At 41.1% G+C, this 22,225-nt stretch overlaps 2 protein-coding genes across 7 annotated transcripts in view; one reads left to right on the top strand and one right to left on the bottom strand.

Moving 5' to 3' along the window:
• Nucleotides 1-4,345, top strand: part of DOC2A (double C2 domain alpha) — a 28,584-nt gene extending 24,239 nt beyond the window's left edge. For all 5 annotated transcript variants that reach the window (XM_039330344.1, XM_039330346.1, XM_039330345.1 and 2 more), the window contains one exon: nucleotides 649-4,345. In XM_039330344.1, coding sequence (XP_039186278.1) covers nucleotides 649-788 — 140 coding nt within the window. In that variant the 3' untranslated portion in view covers nucleotides 789-4,345. The remainder of the gene's footprint in view (nucleotides 1-648) is intronic.
• Nucleotides 4,083-20,989, bottom strand: INO80E (INO80 complex subunit E). 2 transcript variants are annotated; one of them, XM_039330348.1, is made up of 7 exons: nucleotides 20,847-20,989; nucleotides 17,852-17,922; nucleotides 14,845-14,897; nucleotides 11,136-11,211; nucleotides 9,742-9,859; nucleotides 5,886-6,014; nucleotides 4,083-4,643 (listed from the first exon to the last, which is right to left on the bottom strand). In XM_039330348.1, exons 1-7 carry the CDS (start codon nucleotides 20,934-20,936, stop codon nucleotides 4,440-4,442), a joined length of 741 nt encoding a protein of 246 aa, XP_039186282.1. In that variant the 5' UTR covers nucleotides 20,937-20,989; the 3' UTR covers nucleotides 4,083-4,439. The 2 variants fall into 2 exon arrangements, with proteins under 2 accessions (XP_039186282.1, XP_039186283.1); XM_039330349.1 differs by lacking the exon at nucleotides 5,886-6,014.
• Between the last annotated feature and the right edge of the window lie 1,236 nt (nucleotides 20,990-22,225).

Raw genomic sequence — 22,225 nt, 5'->3', positions numbered from 1 at the left:
CCCCTGAGCTACAAATAGTCTTCTTTATTGGTCTACAACGATAGCCAGGCATCTTGCCCATTCAGAAAGTTCCCAGCATTCTTCTCAAGATGCTGAAGGGGAAGTCATAACAGTTACATTAGTAGTAAGATAGGAGAATGTCACAGAAAGGATGTCTTACAATGGAGATTCTTGACACTCTCTAAGCTTGACTGCTTGCTTGCAGACAGTTCATTACCCAACTAGGTAACCTCATCTGATTTCACCTGATGTTATCTAGTTGGGTAAAATATCATCTGATGATGTTACTTAGCTGGGTAATGACACATCTGCAAGCAAATAACCAAGCTGCTGGGTCACCAAGAACTCCACAATTCCACCTTGAGCAACTAAATATTCTTTTCTACTGGATGTTTCCTACCAATAGCTGGAGAGCCAATAGTTGACTAGAGAGTGCATTTGCAGACGCACAATTTTTTTAAAAAAAAGAATATCCAGAACATCTCAAGAGAATTTGAGGGTGAGATTTACAAACTTCATAGCCTCCTCCATTGTATACAAACATCTTATTGCAAGGGGTGGGAGATTCTGCCCGATGACAGGACTAGGAAAAGGTCAGCTCCACAGCCAGCAGCTTGGAAACTGCAAGTACTTCTTGTCTCGTTGCAGGTGGGGTGACCCTGGGATTAGGGGCCAGTGGGGAGTGCCGGCAACACTGGCTCTCATGCCTCCAGACCTCCGACTGCCGCCTGGAACATTGGCACACCCTCACCAACGAGCTCCCAGAATCCTCCACCTTTGGCCCTTGAGGCCCCCGTGATCCCCACAGAACTGCACCCTTCTATTTTGCCTGCCTGCCAAAAACCAACTGGAGGGGCCCAGCACCCAGAGGCCCCTCTTTTGCACGAGAACGTTTGCACGTTTCAAAACTACTTGTCGTGGGGGACCATTTATGCTATGCTCTAGGGAGGCACTTACTGTAGACAGAAGGCCATGCGTGGGGGATTCGGGGCAGATGCAGAAGAGCTGGAGAGCCGAGAAGAGCAGGAGGCATTGGAATTGCTACATGTCCCAAGCGAGCATCAGATGGGTGAAGTCAAAAAACGAATCCCTCTTTCCTTCCTGTCTTTCTCTCCCTCCCCCCCCCCGCTCTTCTTTCTCATCTTGTAACCTAAGAGTGGTTGTGAAACGCTTCTACTTTTGTACAACTCATTGCTGGCTGCAAAACATATTTTTTTAATTTTTCAAAAGCAACAAACCAGTCAAAAGGATGAAGTAATTTCATTTTAAAAGTCCCCAATATTATTTTTTTTCTTATTTTCCACATGGGCTCCTGTTCCTCTTACCTTAGAAATATCAGAAGCAGTTACTGTAGTATTTCTGCACCATAAAAAAGGGGGGGCATCCGCATTGATTTTCCATATGGCTCAGTTCTTCTAATTAAGTCGCTGTCTTCAGATGCATATTGGTTCATGCTATGCATCCTTTTGATTTCTGTGTAAAGCAATCCTCTTTCATCCCTTTCATCCTATTATTTCTAAAAGAGGGTCAAAGAAACGAACATTGTCCTCTTTATTTGCTTTAAGTTCAGTGCTCTGCTTTTTCCTTCAATTTACAAAATATTCGAATCTGAAAAGATTCTGGGCAAGCTGAGAGATGGGGAGAGGGAAACCAAAATGTCAAATCTGAAAGGAGGGTAAAGATAGAGCTTTAGAATAGGACATGGATGAATGCAGAATAAAGGAGAGCAATTTGGGGGGAAATATAAGTCTACCAACATATTTGAAATTCATATGGCCTTTTCTTGCACCCCCTTTAAAGTGCTACCTCAGGCTTAACTGGTGCACCATTACAGATACTTCTCACTTTTATTTGTACCATGAATCTCCTTCCTATAAATCCTTTTTTTTTTCATTTTTGTTTTATAGCAAATAATTTGCATTAGTCTCTTTGAATTTCATTTTCGTAGTTTCAGAGCATTTTTCCACTGAGTTTTAATCCTATCATTCAGGAGAGTTAACTATCTTTTCCAGTTTTATAAGACTTGCAAGTTTATTAAGAATTTTATCATTTTTGTCATTGCCATTAATAAACATGGTTAGAATCGGCAGCATCATATCTCATGTCTGTGCTTTACAGGAGATTTTTGAAGTTTCCCAGCCTTGAATGCACCGAACAGTGGGAGCTCACACACGCTGAATACGTTTGCCAATCTAAACACAATAGGGGACCAATCACAGAATTCCCAAGTGCCATTAAAGTAGTAAACTGGGAAAAATAATTAAGATGAGTATGAACCAGTCATATTTGACATGCTTCTCAGGAGGCCTAGAGCCTCTTTTATTATGTTTTACTGTGTTCCTGATATTGTTCCAGCAAACTGGTCATTTCCCCCCCATTTTCTTTCTATGCATCTCCTGTCCTGACACCACAATTACACCCTGTGGTTTTGCAAAGCAGTTCAGAGAACACCTTAATGGGCAATTCATCTAGCCCACAGAATTAAGCTAGAAATGTTCTCATCCTCTGTATCAATCTTGAGTAGGACTTGTGTTACTTAAAGCAAAGTTTTCTGTAACTTTGCTTCAGATAAACAAGGATTGGGCAGGTATTTTTTAACCAATCAAGTGGCAAGCCCATTATTTCTTTCTCCTTCTCCTAATGCAATCTCCACGATTCACTTACATTTCTGGACTATATAACGTTCTTCTTAGAGCTTTTCTATAATTCCCCCTTTATTCCTAAAATGTTCAGCAACTTTTCCAATGTCATTTGCTGTGCAGCCACATGGTTTTCTCAATATCTGCCACTTTTCTCTCTCTGGAATTGCTTGTAATTGTGCCTTTTTAGATGTTCCTAATTTAGAATGTAAACATGGCTAGGTTGGCCATCATATGTTTACAGAACAGACTTGGGCCAGTCCTAACCTGGATTGGGGAAGGGGTTTGTTAAAGCTAGCAAGTGTGAAGGGCCTGACACATGTACAGAGTAGATTTTGCCTTCCTTTTAGCCTGAACAGACAACCAAGCGGAAATTAATGTTAAATGCAGAAATTTCCATCTACCTTATTCTTATTTTAATCACTATGTGAGCGGGAGGGTGGGGGAGAATTACCATTTGAATTTTCTTCCAGAGGGACCAAAAATATCTTGGACCCCCTCAATTAAAACCACTCACTTCCTCTCTGAGCAGCATAGCTGTTCACCAAGAGACAAGCAGTACTCAAGTGACAAATCTGTTTGCTTTGTAAGAGGTGAATCAACGCTGAAAGAGAGGTAGTGTCTTCCATCAGTGTTTATACACAATTATTTCACAGCCAAGTAAAATGAGCTCTTTCTTTTCTCTTAAAGCTGATTCACCCATGCCTGAAAAATATTCTCTTCTTTCAGACTGATAAAAGGATTCTTCTTTTATCTTTACAATTTTTACTATAGGACTCTTTCTTACTGTATTCCTACCAGCACTAAAAAAAAAAAAAAATAAATCTGTAGCAAAAACAATGAAGCACTGCAGCGAGCACAGCTTTTGGAGAAACCATCTGCTAAAATAACCGAAAAATGCAGTTACAAAAGAGGGGATGTTTTCAGCTCAGCTAAAAACAGTTGCAAACATTTGGAAGATTAAACTGCACTTAATTTGGGTGAGAAGCAGTGATAGATGTCAAACGTTTACATGTGCAGTAGAAAAACTCCTAGTTATTGCTCTCTCTCTCTCTCTTCCAACCTGGACTATGGGTAGTCCGCAACTTACAACAATTCGGCCTGGAACATCTGTCACTAAGTGAAGTAGTTAGGCAAGTTGTGCCTAATTTTACCTTTTTTGCTGCAGGTGTTAAGAAAATCCCCACGGTCATTAAGCGAATCACACAGTTGTTAAGCGAATCTGGCTTCCCTATTGCTTGTTGGAAGCCAACCAGGAAAGTTACAAATTCTAATCACATGACTCTGGGGGCATTGTGATGGTTTTAAGCTCAAGGACCAATTGTAAGTCGTTTTTTTCAATGCCATTGTAACTTTTGAACGGTCACTAAAGGAATGGTTGTAAGTCGAGGACCCACCTGTAGATTTGAAGCACTTATTTTTTTTTTAGAATCTTTTCTTTTCTTTTGCAGCAAAAGAGAGATTTGCTCTACCTCGTCAATAGATGTTAATTATTTCAAGCAGATTTTTCTTTACCAGTGTGTAAATGATGGCATGTTACACAACAGGGTCAGGAAACATCTCACCAAACAGTAGACCAAGGATTTCAGGAGAGGAAAAGGAACATAAGAGTGTAGAAATCGCAACTGGATGCTTTTAATACAAAAACAAAATCCCTTTTATTAACTGTTTTGCATGTTTCCCCCTCCCCCGAGTCTGTAAACAAAGAAATAAAACAAAATAAAATGGAGGGGCACCATCTCCCTCACACACAACCAAGAGGCCTGTGTCCTTTCAAATGACCCGCCTGCTTTGCCACGATCACTCAGGGATGTCGATGACCAGCTCGTCGTCACCATCCAGGGGGTCTTCGCCGCTTCCCTCCCCTGCGTCACTGAACATCTGGTGGGGCACCGTGCTGAGGATTGTGGGGGGTGGCAGCTTGGGAGTCCCTCTGGGCGAAGGGAATGGCAATCCCACCACGACAGGGGAACAGTCCGAGTGGGAGGCTGGGGGCAACGGGAGCTGCAGATGGGAAGAAGAGAGAAAAACTAAGAGGGATGTTGAATCCTGTGGCTTTTTTCTTCCTTCCTCCTCCTGCTCACTTCCTGTCACGGTCCCATAAGGACACTTTGGTTCTTCGTCCAAATGCAACCATTGGCATCTGTTAAGTGTGGTTCATGACTTAAGCCAGGGATCCCCAGACTTGGACCTTTAAGATTTGTGGACTTCAACTCCCAGAATTCCCTAGCCAATCAAGCAGGTGATCTCATACTAGGGATCTCCAAGCATGGCCAGCTGGGGAATTCTGGGAGTTGACCCCCACAAGTCTTAAAGGTGCCAAGTTTAGGGACGCTAGTCTTAAACATAGGTTTGAGTCATTCACAACCCACAAACCACATGAGATCCACCTTGTCCCTCAAGAACATTCCAAGAATGTGCAGCGCCAACAATTCTCCCACCATTTTTCAACAGCTATGGGCTTAAGGGGTAAAACGGGTGCTTTAGGGCCAAATGCCCCTGAAATCTTCCCCAAGGGGCAGAACAGTTGTGCACCCTGCAATCTGAGTGACCATGTTACCATTACCAACACCTCTACAGCTCCTGGCTTCACAACTGAGTTCCCTGCCTTACTTTACTCTATGGACCAGTTAATGCAGGTTTAATATACCATATTACACAAACATATCCTGGTATCTGTGAGCCCAGTCACAAAGATGCAAGGCACAGTAAAAAAAAATTCCATAAATCAATAAGATTCTTCTCTCACAATGTAATGCTGAACGTCTTAGAAACCCCTGAAACCCGACAACAGCTCCGTTTTCATCTAGAAACTTTTTATGACTGTAGCCCAAAGCACGAGAATCAAAAGCGAGTTTGGATGAGTGAATATCTGCTGTAGGCATATGCAGTATTATTCACAGAACATTTCATAGAAGCCTCAAACCACGACAGCACAAGGGTTCAAAGTTAATTTGAAGTTTGAAGCATAGCTGCATCGCTTCTTTTATCATGGCTTATTCACCCCACTCAATCAGGGCAACTTCCCTAAGAACAAAAAAGTTTTTCAGTGTCTGTCTGTAAGCTGAAACACATCCATTCTTGCATATTCATGTCACCCCCACCCACCAAAATGTGAATGCGGTTGTGAATTTAATCCAGCGCTATAGATTCCACAGCCAGCATGCCCCCTAAAGCAAGACTGCATATATTATATAAACAGACAGCCCTCATCTCCATCCACCCCCACTACCCTCCTTGAGGTACCTTGAGCGTGTGGGGCCTTGCTGGCCGCCGGGCAGAGCGAGTAGCGTTGCTGTCAGGCTGGGGGGGAACAGGTTCAGGCCCCAGGGTCAAGTAGTCAGAGGGGAAGGGAGCATAAGTGGGTGAATTCAGCTGGGTGGGAAAGGAATGGCAAGAGGGAAGAGATGGAATAAAAAAAAAAATCAAAATATGAATGATGAGCAGGTGATTCTCCCCAGTTGGGGAGAGTTGTATTAAAACTGATCCGAACACATCTGGAGGATATCAAGCTAGGGAAGGCCAAGTGTTATTCTTCACACCAGCAAGGACCAATCTACTGGCAGTCCCACTGGGCCCCTTCAGATGATTGACATTGTCATCACAGACAGCCAACATGGGTATTGGTGAGGATGATGAGCACGATAAAATTTGGATGGTGCCAAGTTGGAAAAATATAACATAACCCATTTTTTCCCTCTTTCACAACCCAACTGGATCCTTCCAAAGAATCCACAGTTCTCCCAATTCTCCACATTAGCCTTATATTTCTTATACAGTTTCTATATTCCTTATATAGTCACTCAGTTTTCTTTGTTTAGATTATTACACTAATTCTAAATATTATATTTTCTCTTTTTTCGGACTGGAAAATAGATAGATAGATAGATAGATAGATAGATAGATAGATAGATAGATAGATAGATAGATAGATAGAATAAATAAATAGGTAAGTAAGTAAATTTAAAAAAAAAATTCAAATCTGGTTCCTTAATTAAGTTGTTCCCTCAATAGTACAATGCCTAAAACGGAAACCCTTCCAAATGCTTGGATTGGTTGGTGCCCTCTTTTTAACCACTTGTGGAAATAGTTCTCCAGGGTCATCTTTTTTTCTGAGAAACTATAAATCCACAAATACATTCCACAAGACAGATTAACACCAGCATCTTGCTCAGACTCTCATTCTCTACATATGTGCATCCGATTTATACTATGTGGGCCACCCAGGGCTTCAGATCCCTAGCCAAGATGATGAATTGATTCAGTTTCAGTCAATTTCAGAGGGAATGCATACGGGTCAGCACAAATCATAAAATTAACTAAATGTATCAGTCAGCCAGCTTTCATATATGACATAACTAAACTTAGCCACACTTAACCTAATTACATAACAGAATTACATGGACTTGAAAGTAAAACAAAAATGTGAATACAACCAGTCAGAATGACTGGGAAAATTGCTGAGATGTGGGGTTGTCAACCTGAATGTGTACTAGCAAAAAATAGGTAATATAAGAAGACATATTTCATGGCTTCAAAGACTCCTTTGGTGCATGGGCAAACTTTTAATTTAAAAGAGATGCCCTTGTATTCACCTAAGACCACTTAGGACAGACTTTCAATTGTACCAGGGAACTTAAATGCCCTTCTACATTTAAGGATTCTAATTTGGTTAAAGAAGGAGCTAATCTGAAATAGATCCTTGGAAGAGACCCAGATCTAACTAAATATTAACATCCTAAGTCATTAAATCCATTGTTGCACACATTTGACTAAGTGCAGAGAGTTAAGGAAAGCCCAAAGAGTTCCATTTTTTTTAATCTATTGCTTTAGGCCAGGATGAATCAAAACTACCAGTAAGGACCCTATACAGACAAATCATATTTTGCCCCAGTGTGTAAAAATATAATCAAATATTGGTCTTGATTTAACTCAGGCTGGCCTACAGTGGAAGAACTCCATTTGAGACACAGCAAGAAGTTTGGAGAATGTTTCTAAGAAATTTAGTATGGCCTCTTTTTAAAGAAGCTAAGGAACTACATGGACTTAACTGGACATCATATAACAACTATGCTTTATGTACACTTGAGTGTAGCAGAACTAAATGACATCCCTTTAGTGCAAAAACAGTGTTTTTCAACTGTCAATTTAAGTTGTATGGACTTCAACTCCCAGAATTCCCCAGCCAGCATGCCAAGATTGCCAAGGCTGAAAAACCAGGTAAAAGTAGGATTGACATACTGCAACGTATCTCAGGGTCTTTTGTGTGAGAAAAATCATCACTGTGTCATTCTTCCCATTTAAGATTAGATGTCTCCCTGCAGCCTCCAGATGATCCAGGATAGCAGAAACATGAAATGCGCTCAGTCCAAAAAAGTTCAAAATTTAAATCTTTCCAGTGCTTGGGAAGGGAACCAGGGATGCAGAAACGACTTACAGCTCTTCATTTAGGCATTTTTTTTTAAAAAAAAAGCAGTTTATATCCAAATGTATTAGAATCATGTGCTGTGTTCTTCCAGGCATCCAATTACCATTGACTTAAGATAAATGGAGGCCTAATTTTTATGCCTATATTCAGCACTAAGCACTTGGAAATAATGAGGTGAAATGGAAGTGACATGGAAACCAAGCTAAGGAGGAAAACATGGGATGAAGCCAAAGCCTTGTGATACTAATATCAGTTGGGTTAGCACAGGGGTAGGCAACCTTGGTTCTTTTATGACTCATGGACTTCAGCTCCCAGAATTCCTGAGCCAGCACGGCTCAGCATGGAAACCTCTCCCTTTCCCCTCAGCATGGCTGGCTCAGGAATTCTGGGAGTTGATGTCCACGAGTCATAAAAGAGCCAAAGTTGCCTAACCCTGGGTTAGCAGGACAAGTAGAACTAGTAGAGTCCCAGCACCGGCAATTGTAAAACATACTAACCATGGTTGTGGGAAGTAGGCTTCTGGCTTAGAGTGCTATGTATGCTCAACCCACTTTGTTTTTTTTCCATTTCAATGATTTGTGCAAATAAAAACATAAGTTAATGCAATAACTAAGGGAAGGAAGCACACTGGGCAAACTCAAGCATTCAATAAATCTTTTCTTGATATTAAGGTGCCCTTTGGGGGTGTGTATTATGGAACAGAACTATTAGATTTGTAGTATTGGGGTTTGGGGTATTTAGCAACAGTCAGCAGTCCCACTCCAACACAACCATGCTGAGCATTGCACTCACAAAAATCTCCCTTTATTTCAAATGTGGTACCTTAGTCTAGGTCTAGAACAGGGGTAGGCAACCTTGGCTCTTTTATGACTCATGGACTTCAACTCCCAGAATTCTGAGCCACCATGGCTCAGCTTGGAAACCTCTCCCTTTCCCCTCAGCATGGCTGGCTCAGGGATTCTGGGAGTTGAAGTCCACGAGTCATAAAAGAGCCATGGTTGCCTACCCCTGGTCTAGGAAAACTGAGGAAAACAATGGCTGAGAATTCTCTTTACTATCTGACTTAATTTCTTGTACAGGCAGTCCTTAATTTATCATCTTTCATTTAATAACCATTCAAAGTTACAACAGCACTGAAAAAAGTGACATGCCTGTTTTTCACACTTCTGACTGTTGCAGCATCCTCACAGTCACGTGATTTACATTTAGATGCTTGATAACTGGTTCATATTTATGACAGTTGCAGCGTCCCGTGGTTATATGATCTACTTTTGTGACTTTCTGACAAGCAAAATTAACAGGGAAGTCAGATTCATTTAACAACCATGTTACTGACTTAATAACTGCAGTGATTCACTGAACAACTGTGGCAAGAAAGGTCGTAAAATGGGGCAAAACCCGCTTAACAACTGTCTCGCTTAGCAACATAAATTTTGTAGTGCTTAGCAGTGGGGCTCAATTTTGGTTGTAAGTTGAGGACTATCTATAATAGATTACAACTTTCAACATTTCAAACTAAGAGAGTCAAAGCAAGAAGAGATCTGATCCAACATACTCGAAGGACATCAGGCTAGGGAACCATCAATCTCTGTTAAGTCTTTTCCCAGCTTCAGGGCCCACTTTGGACAACTATCTATTCAGCCTTATTACCCAGGTGGAGACAGAATTACTCACTGAGGCTAAGTAGGGCGATGATGTCCCTGAAGCTGGAAGCCCAAAACCAGATGTTGGCTGCAGAGAAAGACCTGAGGAGGATGGTGATGAGGCACTGCCAAACTGGGGGCTTTGTTTTCTGTGAGCAGAAAGAGATGACAGGGGTGAACAGCTGCCAAAAATGTGCTCCATAGAATCAGCCTGTCTTGTATACATGGGAACCACCCATTGTGCTAAAACAGGGGTGTCAAACTCGCAATGTCACGTGACATGTCACAGCGTATCGCAACTTTTTTTCCATTGCCGACAATGGGGTGGGCGCAGTTTTGCTATGATGCATCCAGCCCTGGCCGGCAGTTTGACACCCCTCTGCTAAAAGGTATTTTTTCAATAAGACAGTGGGCAAAAAAGGTCTCTTGACTTGCAAAAGAGGTCAACTCACGACTGTGCAAAGCCATGCACCTACTACGAGGATCATCTTCAAAAAAGGCAGGCACAGCCGTACACCTCTGTGTATTATTCATTCAGCTGTAGAGGTGGTTGGTAGTATCACGTTTCTAGGTGCGCAGCAAACGAGTAGGTTAGCTTGGCCACTCAACTATGAGACACTGGTGAAGCGGGCACAGCAGCGCCTGCATTTTCTGCGTCATATGAGAAGAACACATCTTCCTTCCCCTGTCCTTACCACTCTCTTTAACGGGGCAAATAAAAACATCCTGTCATATTGCATTACTGTGTGGTTTGGAAGTATTACTGCTTCAGACAGGAAGGCGGTGCAGAGAGTGGTGAGGACAGCAGAAAAGACTATTGGTACTTCAGTTCCTTCTATCCAGGATATGGCGTATAAGCGCTGCTTGACCAGGGTCTGCAGTATTGTCAGGGATGATACACATCCTCTCCATGACCGGTTCTTTTTTCCGCTATGTATTCAAAATAGACTGTGATTTATATATGTATGTATACATTTGTGTGTATATATATATGTATGTGTGTGTGTGTGTGTATATACACATACACACATATACATATGTATACTGTGTGTGTGTGTGTGTGTGTATGTGTGTATGTATGGAATTTCATTTTAATGTGTGCCATTGTGTACACAGAAAAGTGACAATGAAGGTTATCCCACCTATCTTATCGTTTCTAGCCCAGTTTTTCTCAATCTTGGCAACTTGAAGATGGGTGGACTTCAACTCCCAGGATTCCCCAGCCAGGTTTATCCTGTAGGCCTAGTCTGAATCTCACAAGACCATCTACTTCACCCCACCACCACAACACTGCATAAAGAAAGTCACTCTGGATGTGTGTTGAAAATGTCTAAAAATTCTACCTCCTTTTCTCTGCTAAAGAGAACAGCCCCTTTAGCCTCAAATAGTCATTTATCTCCATCCTGAAGCCTATCACATACTCACCTTTTGAGGGATTGAGGCTCCGTCCCTTTCGGCATCTCTCCATCACTGTTATCTGAGGAAGCTGTTGCTTCTGAATCTGATTCCGGAAAAATAAAATCAGACAAAGTCACTCCACCTACTTCTGCCAGATATTATAGAGCTTATATAATGGTGCCATTTACATTGTTTCCCGGTGAGATTGGTTAGGTGATCTGGTCCAGGTTAGGCTCCTCAGTGATTTTCATGACTGAGAGAGAATTCCTCAAATTTTCTGGATTCAAGGTCAAAATACAGGTAGTCCTTGACTTACGACCCACAAATGATGCCAGAATTACCACTGTTAAGCAAAGCAGTTGTTCAATGAATTGCACCCAATTTTATGACTTTTGCCACAAGAGAATCACTGCTGTTGTTAAATGAATCAGGTGGTTTTTAAGCAAATCTGACTTATTGACTTTGCTTGCTGGATGCCGGCTGGAAGGTCATAAATGGTGATCACACGACCCCAGGACACTGCAACTATTGCAAATACATGCCAGATGCTAAGCAAATTATGATTGGGTGACCACAAGGAATGCTGTGTCAGTTTTAAGAGTAAGGACTAATTGTAAGTCACGTTTTTCAGTGCTGTTGTAATTTTGAATGGTCACTAAATGAATGGTTGTAAGTCGAGAACTAACTATTGTATTGAATCCCTTTTCAGACACTAAATATAGCTTTCTTTGCATAGAAATCCACCTTTTCTTAGCTTGGCTCTGCAAACTATCCAGAATAACAGAATAACAGAGTTGGAAGGGACCTTGGAGGTCTTCTAGTCCAACCCCCTGCTCAGGCAGGAAACCCTATACTATTTCAGATAAATTATTGTCCAATCTTTTCTTAAAAACTTCCAGTGTTGGAGCTTTCACAACTTCTGGAGGCAGGTTGTTCCACTGATTAATTGTTTTAACCATCAAGAAATTCCTCTTTAGTTCTAGGTTGCTTCTCTCTTTGATCAGTTTCCACCTGTTGCTTCTTGTCCTGCCCTCAGGTGCTTTGGAGAATAGCTTGACCACCTCTTCTTTGTAGCAACCCCTGAGATATTGGAACATGCCTATCATATCACCCCTAGTCCTTCTCTTTATTATATTAAACATATCCAATTCTAGTAACCGTTTTTCATATGTTTTATCCTCCAGCCCCCTAATCATCTTTGTTGCTCTTCTCTTTCTAGAGTCTCAACATCTTTTTTACATTGTGGCGACCAAACTGGATGCCTTAATTCAAGTGTGGCCTTACCAAAGCACTGTGAAGTGGTATTAACCTTTCACGTGAAGCAAACACTTATCAACCATTTTTACTGAACTATACACCTCCCTAAGGTAAACCGTGATACTGCCTGAATTCTCAGGTACCAAAATCTGCATTTATTTACACTTCCAATCTGCATAATTCTAAACAGTCAAACTGTGTTTTGGAACAAGTCACTCATCCAATTTATTTATATCTCACTTTTTGCCAGCAGCTTACTCTCTTAACTGAGGTTATCAGAGATACCGCAACAAACCCATTTGCAACAAAATGAAGACATCTCCAAAACAACTTTAACATTCAATTTCTAACCACTCATCTTTACAGAGACAGCTTTCAAATAAAGAATGTCATGGGTCATTTATCCAATCTAATCAAAATCACCAATAGACCTGAGTAGCAAAAAAAAAAAAAATGTAGATAAATTAGTATAATAGGGAGGCTTCACTGGGCAGCTAAAAACTCCCCCGGCGATTGGCTATTAAAATAAAAAGCCAATGTCAGCCAAATATAAAATATAATAGAGAAATAAAAGTGCTTAAGAATAACATTTCCTGGAGGAATCAAATATTAACAAGTAATCAGCAGCTGGATCCTCAAGGAATATAGCAATTAAATTTTAATTTTTACAAGGGCCAATAGAAAAAGACACTCTGTGCAGAAGAACTGGAAAAGAGGGACCACTCACACTAGCTCAAAGGAGGGGAAAACAAGCAAGAAAGATTAACAACAGAGTGGTTTGTGTATCTGTATATAAATAAATTTCCTTCTCCATGAAGAGAAATAGCAACTTCAATGTACTCTCCTAGGCTAGAATTTAGTTTTCCCTAGTGCAGGTGTAGGCAACCTTGGCTCTTTTATGACTCATGGACTTCAACTCCCAGAATTCCTGAGCCAGCCATGCTGAGGGAAAAGGGAGAGGTTTCCAAGCTGAGCCAGGCTGGCTCAGGAATTCTGGGAGTTGAAGTCCACGAGTTATAAAACACCCAACGTTGCCTACCCCTGCCCTAGTTAATAGGGCTAGTAATTTTGGAAGTTGTACTCCAGGGTTTCTCAACCTTAACAACTTTAAGAGGAGTGGACTTCAACTTCCAGAATTGAATGTTGAGAAACCCTGTTGTAATCCATACTTAAAGAAAGGGATCAGTCAGAGAAAGCTCAGGATTAAACCACAACCATGGATAACTATTTGTATGCTTGCTTACACAAGGGGTTCTCATTTAATGACCACTTGTTCAGCAACCATTCAAAACATACGACGACACGACCTGCAGTACTTACAACTGGTCCTTGTATTTACAGCCACTGCAGTCACAATTACAATATTGAAGCATCCCCAGTCACATGAGCATGATTTGAAGCCTTTTCTTCCAGCTTCTCACAATCAAAGTCAATGCGAAGCCAGGAGGAGGTGAGGTCTCATCACGTGAGGCCCTCATTTAACAACCTGTATAGTCCTCACATAATGACAGCAACCAGGACTGCTAAAACTGCCATCACTAAGCAGCACAGTCATGTGGTTTTTTGATTTACGACTACATCACTTAGTTTCTGAACACAGATGGTGTTGTTAAGCGAGGACTACTTATATACACTTGCACTATTTTTAAAAACACAACTATTTGTTGAACCAACGAGCCTAGTACACCTTGAGGCAATTTTTAAATGCCAAGCAGATATAATAGCTATGCAGGCAGACCGCAACTCACAACAGTTCATTTAGTGACTATTCAAAGTTACAACAACACTGAAAAAAGTGATATATCCATTTTTCACACTTACGACCACTGTAGCATCCCCATGATCACCTCATCAAAACTGAGACATTTGGCAACTGAGTCATATTTATAATAGTTGCAGTATCCTGGGGTCACGTGATCACCTTTGGCTTCCTTCTGACAAGCGAAGTCAATGAGGAAGCCAGATTCACTTAACAACTGTGTCAAGAAAGTCATAAAATAGGGCAAAACTCACTTAACAATTGTCTCGATTAGCAACAGAAATTTTGGGCGCAACTGTGGTCGTTAAGTTGAGGACTATCTGGTATTCAAGGATATTTTCTACATTATTTAACTATTAACTAATACCATCTTAGGCCAGAATTGGAAAATCTACCCCTGTGGATTTGCCCTGGTTTGATTCCATAATATCTATTAGCAGGTAAAATGTGCCTTGGTACTTTCTGTGAAATATGGACCACATTTATGTTTAAAAGACAGCAACAACTGATTGTAAGAATGTCAGATTCAGTTAAGATTTATTTATTTGATGTGAAATATTTTATCCTGCCATGTCATTGTTTTATTCTCTTCCTTCCTGAATAGATGAAGTTATATCCACAACAGCCAAATTAATATTAAGCCCCTATATAAAGAAAGTGGGGGGAAATCCCCCCCTGTCTCCCAGACCCGTCAAACGGAGGTTGTGAGCCTCACTTTACCTGAGGAATCTTCATCCACGTTCTCATACTGGAGCAGGCGATCAAGCAGGAAACTAGAAGGAGGAAACAGGTAGAAAAAAGCAATGACCCAATCTGATGCTTAATTGTTAGGAAGAAACCGAGGCTTTCAGCTGGCTCCAAAAATCTGCCATTATCCTGGGCCATCCTCTATTCCAGGACAGGCATCCAGAATTGAGCTGCAATTATTTCTTGGAAAGAAAAAGATCTCTGTGCATGCAGGTAGTCCTCGACTTACAACAGTTCATTTAATGACCATTCGAAGTTATAACGGCACTGAAAAATATGACTTATGACCCTTTTTCACAGTTGCAACCTTTGCAGCATCCTGATCATGTGCTCAAAATTCAGATGCTTGGCAACTGGTACATATTTATGACGTTTGCTGTGTCCCAGGGTCATGTGATCACATTATGTGACTTTTTGACCAGCAAACTCGAAGGGGAAGCCAGATTCACTTAACAACCGGGTTAGTAACGCATCAACTGCACTGATGCAGATTAACAACTGTGGCAAGAAAAGTTGTAAAATGGGGCAACATTCACTTAACCAATGTCTCACTTAACAGCAGAAATTTTAGGCTCAATTGTGCTCGTAAATCAAGGGCTACCTGTACTCTGAGCACTTCCTTTTTTTTTTTTCTTTTGCATTTCTTGTACCTAGAATTCAGCTCTGATTCTGAAGACAGATTAAAAGGCCAAAAACTAAATAACCTTGAAGATCTGGTACAAAGTAAAAACTTCCCCAAGTCGGGCTCAACTCCTGGTGACTTTGTGGCACGGCTATGGAGGGTTGGGTTTTTTTTAGCAACAATGAAAGTGCTTTGTCAGGTTTAGTTCAAAGTCTTTTTTTGATTTCCCAGCCTATGCTGCGGCCTGGTACAAATAAGTTCTTGACTTACAACCATTAATTTAATGACTGTTCAACAGAAATTCTGGCCCCAATTGTGGTTGTAAGTCAAGCACTATGTGTGTAGGTAATCCTTGACTTACTATAGTTCGTTTAGTGACCTTCAAAGTTACAATGGCACTGAAAAAAGTGACTTATGACTGTTTTTCACACTTACAACCAATGCAGCCTCCCCGTGGTCACGTGATCAAAATTTGGACGCTTGGCAACTGACTCGTAGTTATGATGGTTGCAGTGTCCCCGGGTCATGTGATTCCCTTTTGTGACCTTCTGACAAGCAAAGACAATGGGGAAACCAGAATTCACTTAATAATTGTGCTACTAACTTAACAACTGCAGTGATTCACTTAACAACTGTGGGGCAAAATTCACTTAACAAATGTCTAATTTAACAACATAAATTTTGGGCTCTATTATGGTCGTAAATGAAGGACTACCTGTATTCCCTGGCAGTCTCAGGAAAATCTGGAAGTGGTGGCTCAGAGGCCAAGGTTCATAGCTACAGCTCTTGATAAGAGAGATTATTGATAGATACAGAAAGTCCTCGACTTACAACTAAAACTGGGAGCAGAATTCCCATTGCAAACAAGGCGACTGTTAAATGATTCACACCTGATTTTACAACACTTTTACCACAGTTGTTAAGCAAATCACTGCACCTGCGAAATGAATTGTGGGTGGTTAAGTGAATCCAGCTTCCTCCACTGAAGTAAAATTCATAGATGATAGTCATGTGACCCAGGGAGGCTGCAGCCATCATAAATACATGCTGGTTGCCAAGCAGCTACATTTTGATAATGTGACCGTAGGGATGCTGCAGCAATCATAAGTGCAAGGACCAGCTGCCAGGCACTCTTTCAGTGCCATTATAACTCTGACAGTTGTTAAACAAATGATTTAGGTCGAGGATTACCTGCACTAGCAAAGCCATGAATGTGAAGAAAAATAGCAACTGCAGTCGGTAAATTTCAACTTAAACACTCTATATGGCAGGTCCAAGATTCAAAGCTAGGCATTGCAACTAAATCAGAGCGATTCAACTCTCAACAGAGAAAGCAGCTGACCTCTGTCCAGTAATACTGTAATGCAGAGGTCACCAACCTTTTGGGCACCAGGAACCAATTACATGGAGAGAGCTTTTTCCACGGACTAGAAGGGGCGTGATTTTGTGTGCTGCCTGCATCCTGTGGCTTTCCTTGTTTGTGCAGACCGGTTGCTGGCATACTGCGGCCAGGTACTGGTCCACGGACCAGGGGTTGGGGACCCCTGTTGTAATGGACCAATCTGGCTGCAGGCCCTTTGCTTGCTACTAAGACCTTACAGTCTCCATTGCAAATATTAACAGATTTGATCTTACTTGGTTTCCAAGCCCAGACTAGATAGCTGCATATATCTCAAAGACACATTGTCACTTCAGCTGAGATTTTGTTGCTTCATTTTGTGTGTTTAAGCCTGTTTTGACTACCAGTAGCTACCTGGACCATTCCATGAAGGGGTTTTTTGGCAGCATCTTTCAGACATGGTTTGCCACTGCCACTTGAGTGACTGGTCCAAGGTCACCCAGCTGACTTTGTGTCCTAAAGCAGGACTAGAACTCCTAGCCTTCCAGTTTCTAGTCTAGTGGCTTCAACTACTACACCAAGGCAGTGGTGGGATTCAAATATATGAACAACCGGTTCTCTGTGTGGATGCCGCTTCCGGAAGTCCATTCTGGGCCTGGGCAACAAAAAATTAGCTATCGGTTCTGCCGAAATGGTGTGAACCAGCTGAATTCCACCACTACACCAAGGGTGTCCAATCTTGGCAACTTTAAGACCCATTACTGGCTGGGGAATTCTGGGAGTTGAAATCCATGGGTCTTGAAGTGGCCAAGATTGGACACCCCTGTACTGCACCAACTACTTCTACCTCTGACTCAAATTATTAAGCTGCTACCCAGCCATCAAAGACTTCAGATGTAAATGGGAAAGAGTGTTAATTCTGTCTTTCCATCTCCACATTCTGATTCTGATTGATCTCTTGGCAATTTGGTTTGCCTCATTTCACATACCTTCTATCCTTCCTTATCAGATCAGCTTACCTTTTATCCCGTGAAACTTTCAAGAGTTTTCTTTGTGCTTTTCTCAGCTCTTCTTGGAAACATTCCTGTTCCTGAGAATTGATTTAAAAAGGCTAAGCATGAGCAAGGAAATACTGTAGTTTATTAAATAAATATCCAGACCATTTTAAGTATCCTAGGAGGAATAACAACAGGTACGTATTTTAAAATGAGACATTATTTATATCTGATCCCATTACAGGCTTAAAATTTAAATCTAAAATCTAAACCAGGGGTCTTCAAACTTGGCCCTTTTATGATTTGTGGACTTCAACTCCCAGAATTCCTCAGCCAGGCATGCTGGCTGAGAAATTCTGGGAGTTGAAGTCCACAAGTCATAAAAGGGCCAAGTTTGAAGACCTCTGATTTAAACAATGCCATTAAAATCTCTGAATCTTTGTAACATAACACTTTAAAATGTTTAAGAAAATAGATTAGGAACTTTAACACATCTTGTCAGACTTCTAATAAATAGAAGCATAATATAATTAATGTCGGGTAGAATCTATTACACATAGTTCTCAACTTACAACCATATGTTTAATGATCATTCAAAAAAAGTGAAAAAAAGTGACGGGTGACTGTTTTTCACATTTACAACTGTTGTAGCAACCCCCTGGTCACATGATCAAAATTCAGATACTTGGCAACTGGCTCATATTCATGACGGTCGCAGTCTCCCAGGGTCAAGTGATCCTCTTTTGTGACATTCTGATAAGCAGAGTCAATGGGAAAGCCAGATTCACTTAACAACCTTGTTACTTACATAACAACTGCACAGGATTCACTCAACAACTGTGCCAAGCAAGGACCTAAAATGAGGCAAAACACATTTAACAACTGTCTTGCTTAGCAATAGAAATTTTGGGCTAGCTGTGATTGTTGAGTCAAGGACTACCTGTATTCCTTTCAGCCTTGCTGCCTTAACTGTAAAAAGTAGCAACTCACTGGGTCACAAAATAGATGGTACCTTGTAGGAGAAATTCATCATTCCCTCATATCAAATAATGGAGATCAATAAATGTTTAACATACAACCAGCATTTCAATATCTTTTATTTCACTTTTCCACATACATCTGGGATCTGAAAAGATTAAGCGAGTGCCAGGTGTCAACCCAGACAGTGCCCACCCCTGGTTCATTTTACCTCTTTGGGGGTTGATCCTCCCCCTCCATAAAAATCATGCAAATAGGCACAGTAAAAATTGCAGCTTTTCTGAGCCACCACATAGCAGCAAATTGCTCTCCACACACACACACACACACACACACACACACACCCCAACAGAACTGATGAAACTTTTTGGATGGGAAGTAAAACATTTTTTTCTTCCTCCTTCTCAAAAAAAAAAAAAAATAGTCGTTGCCTTCTGGTGAAAAAAGCACATTTGCAGCTACTTGTTTAAGTTTCAGTCCTTGGTTAGATTTTGTATTGCTGTATTGGCTCTCTTGTAAGTAGTCCTCAACTTACAACCATAATGGACCATGCCCATTATGGTTGTGAGTCATAATGTGGTCATCCACGTGAACAGCTTGTTTTTGCAACCTTTTTTGCAGCAAGCATTAAGCAAATCCATTGTTCGTTATAGGCCATTTTTTGCCAAAAACTGGAAGTAAATGGCAGTCCGGGCAAAAATATAATAAAACATGGTCATATAACCATAGGTGCTGCAAATGTCATAAATGTGGGTCAACTGCCCGACATGCTCTCATGTGACAACCCCCAACAAACTGAATCAGTGTATAAGTATCTCTGGGAACACCTGTCATAACTTCAGTCACTAAGCAACCAATCATAAACTGAGGACAATCTACATCATCAATATAATTATTCATGTTAGCTTTTTACAGTATTGTTTTGTGAATTATTCCTCTATAGGCAGAATTCTGTTTTAAGAAAATAGCTCTTTAATGTGATAATATTAACTGGCTGAATTAAATGGAGATAAATTCAAATTTGGGGGGGCCTTGGGGGGCAGCTAATCCCAGCAACCTGCAAGACAGATTAGTATTATCATCCCTTTTATACTACTCCTAATTTGACAGACAAAGTTCTTCTTTCACTAAGTTGTTTGCTTAATTTTGCCTTAGCATATTATGTGAACCCAATCATAGTGGTTTGGAAAGCAGGGTCTATGACCCAAATGGGCATCCTGTGGGACTAACCCTCTCCTCAAATTCTATAACCTGTTAGTTCAGTGTTTCTCAACTTTAGCAACTTTTAAGGTGTGAATATAACACAATTGCTGGGTTCACCTAATATGTGACACCTGAACAAACAGTACTAGTTTACCAGGATGGTCAGCAAAGTAGTCAGTCACAAATTGTAGATGTGTATATTACACGCTGGCCTGTAAAAACTAAAGTTAGTTGGATCTGACTAATTGCTGAATGAGTGACCACTAAGGCTGTATGGAGACAGATAACTCCAAAATACATCCCAGAATAAGGCAAGGGCAAATTATTTCTGAGCTGCTCCCAACAAAACAAATTAGGTCAGTTAGAACCTGAGCCTCTGGAGCAGTGCTTCTCAACCTGGGGAATTCTGGGAATTGAAGTTCACATATTCTTAAGTTGCCATGGTTGAGAAACGCCAAACCCTATATTTACGTTAAATATGTCACGCACCACTGCCTTCTTATGGACCACATGGGCAAAATAATAATCTTTTTATAACATCCACCGTCCTAGAAGGTCTTGTCTCTCTGATCACCCTCATCTTACCTGTAATCACACCTAAATTTATTCAACATCCACACGTGCTGCCTTCCTGCCTCAAATGACAGGATCTCTTTAACTGTTTCGGAGGCATGCGGTCACTATGATTTTTATCATTTATTCTTTCTTGTAAACTCCCCTTATTAGTCTCGCCCCCACCATGCCAAGGTCTTCTTAAATTATTTGCTCCTCCAACCCATCCCCTTTCTTTCTGCCTGCACCAATTCCCCCTCCTCCCCCGAAATTCCCTGCCGCTTACATAAATCAGGAATTTGAGCCTCCTCTTTAAGGCTCTATAACGTCTCTTGTAGCCCCCACCGCCCGGATCGGGCTCTCCTGCTCCGTTCATGCCCGCCTGGGGAAGTAACGTGGGACAGGAACCGCGATACAAAGCTGGAGTGGAAAAACTACATTTCCCGGCATGCTTCGGAAAGCGGGCACGTGGAGAGCTCGGAACTACATCTCCCAATATGCATTGTGAGGAAAAGAACTAACGGGTCGTGGTGAAGCTTTTCTTAATGTTCAGCGTTCTTACTTTATTTTCTATCCTACCCATGTTTGTTAAGAAACAGTAGTAGAACTGAGTTTAGCCTAGTAAAATGTCTTTCTGTCTCACTTTGGTTATGGATGAACGCATTTTCTACACTATTTTGCCCCATCTCTTTGCTTCCCTTATTGCTTTCAGTGATTTACTGTAATCTTTGGCACAGTTTAGGAATGTTATTGGCCAACCATGCATTCCTACGAATAGAAATTTGGAGATACAGTCAAGGAATACAAAGCCAGGCTAGAAGAAAGCTACAGAACAGTTCCCCCATCAAGTTCACTTTTGCCCCCAGGTTGGGTAAATTAGCTCCAAAAGTTATGCTATTGGTCCCAACTCAAAAGGAATTGATGTCCACTTTGTTTGCCGTGTGATCATTTGTTTTACATTTTTGAAGCTCGGCCGAATCAAACTAGGCAGGCACCATGAAATAAAAAAACACCATAATAATGTAGTAATAAATCACATTTTAAAAAAAAACCTCACAATGCTAACCAGGTAGAAACTACTGAGTAATTATTATATACTGTATAATAACATGACAGAAGTAAACATATATACAGCCCTTGTTATTAAAACTTCTATGTGGTTATGGCAGTGGCCTCATAACTGGATATCCAATTCAACTATCCAGGCAATCGCCTCTGGCATTGCTTCATGCAAATCTTCTAGGGAATCAGAGAACATATGTGGTAGGCAATCTTGCGCAATATATTTAACAGTTGGGATATCAGCACCATGATTGCAACAAAGGGAATCTTTCCATCCCCATTGATACAGGGCAGAGGCACTTCTTCCAGTGCCACATCTAATTCTGTCCAATTTCGAGCAGACAAAGCAAGATCAAAACTAGGTGGTTTGGTAGAGGGATCACTAACGATCAGGCCACAAGAAGGTATCTTGGACCATTCCTTTCTCTAGGCATTCTCGGAGTTAAACTGGGTAAATGTTAACTGAATAGCTGTTTTCCAAGCTGGCCTTTAGGATATCAATCTTATGATGGGCTGTGCATTGTTCTGGTGAATAGAGAGGACCTTATTTTTCAGCATCCTTCACCATAGCCAAATGGGAACTTGTTGTCTTCACTGTGGAGT

This window comes from Crotalus tigris, unplaced genomic scaffold (genome assembly GCF_016545835.1).
Source record: "Crotalus tigris isolate CLP2741 ecotype Arizona unplaced genomic scaffold, ASM1654583v1 scf7180000024427.8105951120:4207309, whole genome shotgun sequence".
In the NCBI taxonomy this organism is placed as follows: Eukaryota; Metazoa; Chordata; class Lepidosauria; order Squamata; family Viperidae; genus Crotalus; species Crotalus tigris.
The sequence above is the reverse complement of the archived record's forward strand: the minus strand, read 5'-3'. Positions and strand labels throughout refer to the sequence as shown.